General features: G+C 26.7%; 2 protein-coding genes across 2 annotated transcripts in view; one reads left to right on the forward strand and one right to left on the reverse strand.

The window, feature by feature from the left end:
- Positions 1-894, reverse strand: part of LOC101509000 (uncharacterized) — a 5,906-nt gene extending 5,012 nt beyond the window's left edge. Inside the window, exons 1-2 of the mRNA XM_073368858.1 lie at positions 566-894; positions 360-453 (exon numbers count right to left, since the gene is read on the reverse strand). Coding sequence (XP_073224959.1) covers positions 360-453; positions 566-664 — 193 coding nt within the window. The 5' untranslated portion in view covers positions 665-894. The remainder of the gene's footprint in view (positions 1-359; positions 454-565) is intronic.
- Positions 895-6,417: 5,523 nt separating this feature from the next.
- Positions 6,418-9,834, forward strand: part of LOC101508680 (CSC1-like protein RXW8) — a 7,011-nt gene continuing 3,594 nt past the window's right edge. Inside the window, exons 1-6 of the mRNA XM_073368859.1 lie at positions 6,418-6,818; positions 6,970-7,328; positions 7,877-8,023; positions 8,435-8,498; positions 8,598-8,807; positions 9,332-9,511. Coding sequence (XP_073224960.1) covers positions 7,051-7,328; positions 7,877-8,023; positions 8,435-8,498; positions 8,598-8,807; positions 9,332-9,511 — 879 coding nt within the window. The 5' untranslated portion in view covers positions 6,418-6,818; positions 6,970-7,050. The remainder of the gene's footprint in view (positions 6,819-6,969; positions 7,329-7,876; positions 8,024-8,434; positions 8,499-8,597; positions 8,808-9,331; positions 9,512-9,834) is intronic.

Below are 9,834 nucleotides of genomic sequence, written 5' to 3' on the forward strand. Positions count from 1 at the left end.
GGTTCCCCATTGATCTCTTCCTTCTATTTCAAACAAAATTAAAAAAAAAAAAAAACCTAGATTCCTCAAACATTCGTCTATGAAATAAGGATACCGACATGGACACAGGACACGACAATGACACTAACAGGTCGACAACGATAATAATTTGATAAACACATTAATTGAATGCAATCAATGTGTCATTGTCAGACACAGGGACACATCTTTGATAGAATTGTGGTGCTACAGAGTTATTCATGCTAGCAAAAAAATTAAAAAAACACCTAAACGCTTTTCTGATGCAAAAAACACCTAAACGCTTTTCTGATGCAAAAAACACAAATCAATTAGTAACTGATTGATTCATTGCTTTTAACCTGTAACAAATTTAATTACTAAAAAGTAATAAAATAGAAGCAAGTGAATTACCTGAACAGAGAACCATTCAACAGTTTTCCGAAGCTGACCGAACTACAAATTCAAATTAGGATAAAATAGTAAAACATATGTAAATTATTAACCGAAAACCTAAATTAGATTGAGAAAAACGAAATCGAAGAAAAAGGAAAACGAAGAAACTTACAACGAGGGTAGTGGCGGTGGCGCCAATTAAACCGAAGAGTAAAACACCCCAAAGTTTCGGATCGTCTTCGATTTTGTCTTTATCAGCTTCCTTCTTCATTTCTCGTTCTTGTTGATAAACAAAGTTAGCATTCAACAAAAGTAACGATACTAATTAAACAATCTAATCTCATATGATTTCTTCGCGTTTATTCTCCGATACCCAATTCAAAGTTACAGTTTGTTTTGTTTACTTACCAACCCTCTCTCAATTTTTCCTTTCTTTTGTTTATTGATAATTCCAGATATTCATAACTTAATCCTTTCTGGTAAAAAAAAATTTTCTTTCTAAAAAGTAATCATTTTCGAAACCTGAAACACCAAATTTGGCAAAAATTCGAACTATTTCAGTCTTCAATATTTATTTATTTTTTGAATTGTAAAACAATATATTTTTTCTGTTAAAAATATTATGTATTTTAAGAAATAATAAAAATGTATTTTAAGAATGACAAATGCTTTTTTTTTTGGAGCAGCTAAAATAATATATTAATATCAATTCAAAGTATAAGGTTTATTAAGAATTAGAAAACAAAAGTTAATACAAATGAAAACATAAAATCACTAAAAAAAGCAGCTAAAATAATATATTAGTGTCAATTCATAGTATAAGGTTTATTAAGAATTAGAAAACTAAAGTTAATACAAATGAAAACATAAAATCACTAAAAAGATACTTAAGCCAAAACAATAACAATATTACAAACAAAAAACAGTCGTCCAAAAGATTTAATCACCGAAAATTCATAATCAAAGTTGCACTTTTTTCGAATTAATGCAATGCATATAACTCAAATTCATTGAAGAATGATAAATACTAATAAGTGTTTTTAGAATATTTATTAAGAAATTAAGCTTGAAAATATTCTCTTGTAATCTCATATGCTATTTCTTTTTTGTAGTTGTGAGATGTTAAATTCTTCACATTTTTATTTTAAAAGTGTTTTAATTTTATTATCTAATTTTATAAAAAAAAAATTGACTAAATAACATCTGCAATCCCTTAACTTAATTTTAGTTAATGTTTTATTATTTTATTTAGTTTTTCTTGATTTGGTCTTTAATTTTAATTTTAAGTGAAAATTTAATCTTTTATATTTTAAAATGTCAACAATATTATCATTTTTAATACAAAAGTTTGTCAAAATTTTCAAACAAAACCCATAAAATTAATTATCATTTTCAATATAATACAAATTTCATCAAATTCATAATGTAAATATTTAAATAAACTCATATTTTCATTCTTTATTTGGTGAATTTGATGTTGTTGAGATGAAAATATGAGTGTATTTGAATACTTGAGTTATGCGTTCGATGAAATTTACATTATATTGAAGATGATTATTAATTTTATGAATTTTGTTTGAAAATTTTGATCAATTTTTTGAATTTTTGTAAATAAAAAAAAATAACATCCTTGACATTTAAAAACATAAAAGATCAAACTGTCACTTAAAATTAAAATAGATGACTAGAACCTTAATTAAAATTAAATGAATGGTCTGCATGTACTATTTAGCCTTAAAAAATATAATAATTTTTAAACACTAATTAGTTAATTTTAAGCCAAAATTTACTAATACCATTTTAATTACAAGTACCATTTTCAATTCTTCAAAAAGTAAATATTATATTAAAATATAGGAATGATATTCAACTAAACCCCACAATTAAATATTAGCTAAAAAATTCAATAATTTTAGGGGAATATTCCCTTGGTACGAATAAATTATTATTATTTTTTATCTGTAGATAAATGGTAATCACACACAACGGCGAAATTTCGGATTTCAACTCAAAAACAATAAATTAAGTCTATAATATAAGTAAATAGAATACACAATTAACCAACATAGAATCGTATTATACACATCAAAGTATATCAAAACATTCAAGGAATAATATTCTACTATAACATCAAAATTACTCAAGAAAAATCAATACCTCATTTTAACATCAAATAATCTAACATAAATTATTATTACATTAGATACACATCAATCATAAAAAAAGATAATCACATAACAATGCAATGCTATGCATGCTCCTAAAACTATATGAGATATACTACCTGCCCCCAAATTAGAAAACAAATTTGTAGATAATTTAGTCACTCTTCACATGATTTTTTTTTACGTTGGTTTCACTTAAATCGAACTTACAATAAAAAAGAACAATATAAAATAATAGATTTCATAAATGGAGAAATAAAATATTTTAAGAGAAAATAAAAACCTAAAATAACTCACTCCATAATGAAATTTTAGCAAAAACAGATAAAGTTTTTATGGACATTAATTTATCGAACCTATTTTTCTATGCTCTCATGCGCATCCACTCTTTCTTTCTTTAGTTGTTACCCTAGTTAGTGATTAAAAGGAAAAGGAATGACTATACTTGCATGAGTACAACATGCTTTGGGGTTGATAAATGTCAAAAGATGTTGTCATTCACATTGTCGGGATCATGTCTTACATTCTCACCTCACCCTTATAAATATGCAACCCTAGCTGGCTATTATTTTCACCATATCACTTCTCTATATCTAAAATCTCATTATTTGATTTCTCAAGTTTGCTTACACAAACAATTAATTATATATATATACTTTGTATTTGTAAAGAAATCATGTTGTCTAGGAAGGCTAGTGGAGATTCTCATGGGCAAGACTCTTCTTACTTCCTAGGATGGCAAGAGTACGAGAAAAATTAATCCATATCACCCATTCATAATCCTATCGGAATCATTCAGATGAGACTTGCGGAGAATCGGATTTAATTAATTAGCTTTTTTTAATCAAATATATATAAATCCGTGTGTGTTTTCGCCAATATTTTTATACTGCTATATATAAATTCGTGTGTGTTTTCGCCAATATTTTTATACTGCATGTTATTCATTAATATTTTTTTATACAAATCTTTATCTTAATATGGTTGACTATTGTCTAATTGTTTTATCATACAGAAGTTCATAATATAAATATAAAAGTTACGTTTCATGATTATTAACTATTTTTTTTAATCATCGTATTAATTATGCAAATTATTAATCGATTGTACTGATAATTAATCTTTATAGGGAAATTTGACTAGGGAGATCTATTTGACTGCTTTAAAAAATGTAAGACATACTTTAAGGATAATAATTTTAATTTTTTTCAATATGTATGTATAGCATAGACTATATATATATAAGCAAAATACTTTCTTGTCGTACATGTGTTGCTATCATTCTACGTACTTGGAGCGAAATAAATACTTTAATTAGTTTTGTTGACATTGCATGCATGCATGCAAAATTAAGCAAAAAATAAATTCTTAAGTAAAATGAATTTTTAAAGAAACCAAAATTAAAAAGTCAACCACTACCAAAAATAGTTAGATACACACTCTTTAACATACATATTAAAATTCACATATATCCTATAAATTGTGTAAATCTCATTTAAATTTATTAATATTCATACAAATTTTAATCAATAAAAATAAATATATTAAAAAATATCAACAATATTGAAACAAATTTTATTTTTGATAGCAAAAGTAGTAATCATTTAAAAAAGTAAATTACACTTTCAATTTATCAAGATAACATAAAAAACTATATCATAATTACCATATCTAATTTATTAAAATTAATGTGATAATTTTATCTAATTTATTAAAACTATATCATAATTACCATAACACATTTAAAATTACATTTGGTTATATAATTCAAACATATTTTATTTTGCAAAACAACATTTGAAAAAAAATAGATATATAAGTTACGTTAGATAAAATTCAATTTTAAATAAAAATACATCTATAAAATAAAGTTTACTCAAAATTTTATTTACAAATGATAATCTAAGATGTGAATTGAGAACAAGCCAAACTTCTATGTATTTTTTATTAATAAATAAATTTTTAGTAGCAATTAAATAATAAAGAAAAGGCTATGATTAAAGAATAACTTGTTATTTGACTGGGAAAATAATAATAATTAATTGATATAAAGAGAATTTATCAATAGACCAATGTTTAAAAACTTTTTCAAACATTAATGGCGATTGAGACACTCATCATAAAGTGTAAAAATGGATTAAAGAAATTAAATATATGTGATCTAAAATTTAGATTCCATAATTCATTTTATTTGATAAACTTTTGCTTATATTATGAAATAGAGAGAGTATAAATTAAAAAAAAAAATATTTTATTTTTACAATTAATATAATGACTCAATTGATGACGGTTTAATATAACATTAAAAAAAACTATGTTTCTTTAAAATTCAACTCATCTCAATTGACATTCATTAAATTACTATCTCAACTGATGAAAAAAATAGTTAAATTATACTTCAAAGAATATTATAGATCAATATTAGAGGTTTCGATGACTTTTAATTACTTATCTACAATGAATCATCCATTAAGCTGGAAAATTTTATTAAATATTGTTGGTCACCCCAACTATTAATGCAAAGGTACTCTAATTATGGTATTATGGTATTGAGAAGAGTGAAACTTTTTATAACATTCAACAATAATGTACGCAATTTTGTAACTACATAGATTAAGCATAAAAGTTGTTAAACTAATGTAAACATTAGTTTTGGAGATAAATGAATAATTTGACCCAAAAAAAAAATCTAAATTTGTTAAAGAATGAGATAGTTATGCCTATTTATTTTTATCTTTTCTAGTTTTGTACATATTCTAATATTCATGATTCCAAAAAGTAATTTCGATCAAAGACTAAAACAATTTTAATGTTCTAAAATTTCAAGAACAGTTTAAATTACTACTTGATTATTCTTGATATTGGAGTATTTTTTATAAGCAACAATAATATTAAACAGTATAAAAAATACTCTTTTTTTTAAAAAAAAAACAAGTGATACCTCCAATCCATTTAAAAGTAAAAAAGAGTAAAAAAGTCCATATTCGATATTACAGTGTAAAAAAATTATCTACCATGAAGAGTTTTCAGCAGTGGAGTGGTGTTACATATATGACAACAATATGTTTTAAAAGCTCCCATAACGGTACTGTTCTCAAATAAAAAGTGGTAAAAAAAAAACTAAAAGATAAGAAAAAAAGTAACAAGTGATGTTTTTATAGTTCTCGCGATAAAATAGAAACTAGTGTTGGTATTCATGCGATGCAAGGGACTAAATACAATTATTAACAATTTATTATTTTGGTTATCACTGAAACAAAATTAAAAATAATATATATAGAGTTTAAATAAATTTTTATTTTCTACAAAATTAAATAATCACATTTTTTTAATTAATGAATATATTAATTGATCATTAAAATTATAAGTGTCATGTTACATCTTATGCAACATTTTTAGACCCACTAAAATAACGTTATAAATATATGCAACATTTTTAGACCCACTAAAATAACGTTACGAATATATTTTATTTCTTTATTAATGGAGATGTTTCAATGTAAACTCATTACGTTAATTTTTGTTTTGTTTTGTTTTTAGGGAGTGGTGGAGTTTATGGAAAAAATAAGAGGAAATAAAATAAAATTTGATGCAGAGAATCTTGTCCTCACAGCTGGTGCAACTTCAGCAAATGATCCAGGGGACGCTTTCATTCTTTCCACACCTTATTATCACCTTTCATTCTATGTTTGATTGAAAGAATGATTAATATAAGTAATGTTCAATAGAGATAAAAATAATTTTTTAAATATTTACAATTACATGAATTTATTTGAGAGTGTATTACAATTTGATAATTTACTTTTTAATTTAATAGATTAATTTAATTTTGTTGGTAAGATATTTTTTAAAAATTTAATAGACTAAATAAACAGTTTCATGCTTAAAAATTTTGTAGAAGGAAAAGAAATACTAATAATCCATTGAAATTGATATTAGAGGTTAGCCACGTGGAGAATCCGTTACTCCCGCTATTTTTGTGTTGGTTGTGTTGCAAGAAAGAAAGAAAAAGAACAATATGTAAAGAATTTGAGACCCATTTTTCATTTCTTGCGAATTCATTTCAATTTCACAAGTTTAACAATAAACACAAGAAAAACGCAAAACTGCTGGGGTTTCTAATTTTCTCTAATTTCCCTGAAATCTCTCTCTTCATAAAACCTTCTTCTGAATTCCGTTCGTTCCTTCCACATTTTGATTCATTTTTCCACCGTTATTTCCCTTCATCAAACAATTTGTTCATTCATCATACATGTGCAGGTACTTCTTTAATTTCTATTTTGAATATTGCCCTGTTTCTGTTTGTTTAAATAACCAACGTTAAACAATTGTATGAATGAATAATATATAATTATTTTATATTTGAATAAAGTGATGGAGACACTAATTGTGAAATTGTTAATTATTTCAGGGGATTCATATGATTTTATTGCATTGTGTTATTGTTATTGGGTAATGAGAGGTGTCAAGTTTTCGAATATAGTGGGCAGAGATGAACATTGCTGCTCTTTTAACTTCTGCTGGAATTAATATTTCCGTGTGTGTGGTACTCTTTTCACTCTATTCAATATTAAGAAAACAACCCAGCAATTTTAATGTTTACTTTGGAAGAAAACTAGCCACTCGTTGTTCTAAAAACATTGATCTTTGTTTGGAAAGATTTGTTCCATCTCCTACATGGGTAATGAAAGCATGGGATACTTCTCAAGACGAAATTCTTACTATTGGGGGTTTGGATGCTGTGGTTTTTAGCAGGATGCTTACCTTCAGGTTCTTCAATCCTTTTTAAATTTAACTTTTTTGAAACTGCATACCTTTGTGAATGTACGTACGGTAGAAGCTTCCATATTGTTACCGGTATGGCAAAATTAATTTGTGGATTGACATTTAATATGACAAACGTGTGGCATAATATATATATATATATATATATATATATATATATATATATTACTACAATTTGTGCATTAATAACTAGATTTGAGATTTATGATGCTTAAGTGATATAGTTAACCCAGTTAAGTCATAAATATCTAAAATACTTTTTGGGTGATGCTAAACCCAAGTTTGTGATGGGTTCTCCGTGGAGTTTTATCACCTTTTTCGTTTCAGTATGGTAAATTTGCCCAACTTATTTTATTTATTTGCCTGAGAGGTTTATGTGTTTGCTTTCAGCACCATGTATATTAACAAAATGAAACCCAATTGTTAATCACAAATTTCATAGCATATTAAATAACAAAAGCTAAGTATAAATGGGTTTTTGTTGTCCATTTTGTGATTTTACTAACTATTGTTGTTGTTATTGTTTTTTGTAGTATCCGAGTATTCTCTGTTGCTGCCATCATCTGCACTATTCTAGTGCTTCCAGTGAATTACTATGGTCGCAACAGGATACATAAAGACATACCTTTTGAGTCACTGGAAGTATTTACCATTGAGAACGTCAAAGCAGGATCCAGATGGTATGGGCAATGTCTTATTTTTTCCAATAGAAGTGTTCATCATGTGAGTGTAGTTCAAATAGCGAATAATGTGCAGAGGCTAAGAAAATAATAAACAAACAATAGAATATATAAACAAGCCTCTGATGTTTCATAGTAAAGAATTAATAACTAAAATAAATATTTGGATCTGCCTGGTCTGTAGGATTGTGGCTGAGAAATCTAGTCCTTTTTTTATAGAAAAACTTTTTAGAGTGTTTTTTGTTGACCTTTCCCCTAACAACAACTTGAATTTCTCTGTGATTGATCCCTTTTCCTTGTTATTTTTATCCGCAGTCAATTTCATATGTTAATTCATTATTTGGCAATTCAAGAATACTCGTACAAACTTGTTATTTATAGCTTTGCTTTTAATTTTTTCCTTGACGTTAGGCTTTGGACTCATTGTCTTGCATTATACATCATAACTGTGACAGCCTGTTCTCTTCTTTACTCTGTAAGTATCTGCCCTTACCTGTCTTCTTTGAGTGATCTAACAAGTTTTGTTTTTTCCCCAATGTTTAAATACAACTAATCAAGTGGCAATAATGTCCAGGAATATAGGACCATTACTAATTTGCGGCTAGTAAATATCACTGGATTGCCTCCAAAACCAAGTCATTTTACGATTCTTGTCCGAGGAATACCTTGGTCTTCCGAGGAATCGTACTGTGAAGCAGTGAAAAAGTTTTTCACATATTACCATGCCTCAACGTATTTGTCACACCAAATAGTGTATAGGTCTGGTGCTGTTCAGAAATTGAAGGTCTGCCTCTTATCTTTGAATACTTTTTTATGTATATTGATATTACAATGCACTTCTGTTTTTCTATTCAAAATTATTTACGTAGTTTTTGCCGCCCCCTTTGTTTATGCCACATTTAGTATTGTTATTAATAGTTAATGTGCATGTATGTAGTAGATAGTTGAAGAGCATTATTTGGTTCAAGGTAGATTGACTTATATGTGGTCTTATTATGAAACAAGTGTCTGCATATATGATATATCTCTTCATTCTCTTTGATGAATATTGATTGGCTTTCATTTGTCTCATATGTATAGAATTTATATTTATAATTCTTAATATCTATGGTGTTCCCTATTAGAGGTTTGGACTTAATAAATGATTTCAAAAGTAACTGTAGAATTTCCTGACTTCTTTTATGATCTTTGGGGTTGTCATTAGTGATCTTTATTCTTTAGAGCCTTATTTTAATAACTTCTAGCATTCTTCTCCTTGTTGACATAACTGCTGTTTAAACTTTTTTTCTTTTAATCTTCTTCCTCTAGGATGATGCAGAATACATATGTAAGATGCTCGGTGATAGTTTGGAACAGACCTGTAAGCCAAGCATGGTGCAATGTTACTTTTGTGGAGGAACCAATAATTTTAAGATTATCTGTAATGAAATAGATAGTATACATGCGCGATCAGGATACACTGACATACATATAGATTCAAGAAAAAAGGTCAATTTTCTGGCTGGGTTGATTTATATATCATTATGATTTATGACATTATTTGCTAACATATTTCATTTTATAATTAGGCGAACTACAATGTTAAGAATTTTACTGTGATTTGGAATCGATATATTGGGAACCCTTTTTCAATTATGCCCTAATTTTGGTCACTTATGTCACTTAATTATTTTATCTTCTACTACGTTGTTTGATCTTTTCCCAATTTAAACTAGGGAAGTGACATTAAACTGCTTCTAATAAAAGTATATAGAATCAAATCTTACGCAATTAACTATTATGCTCAAGTTTGGGTCTCGGTTGCAGGAATG

This window comes from Cicer arietinum, chromosome 5 (genome assembly GCF_000331145.2).
Source record: "Cicer arietinum cultivar CDC Frontier isolate Library 1 chromosome 5, Cicar.CDCFrontier_v2.0, whole genome shotgun sequence".
Taxonomy (NCBI): Eukaryota; Viridiplantae; Streptophyta; class Magnoliopsida; order Fabales; family Fabaceae; genus Cicer; species Cicer arietinum.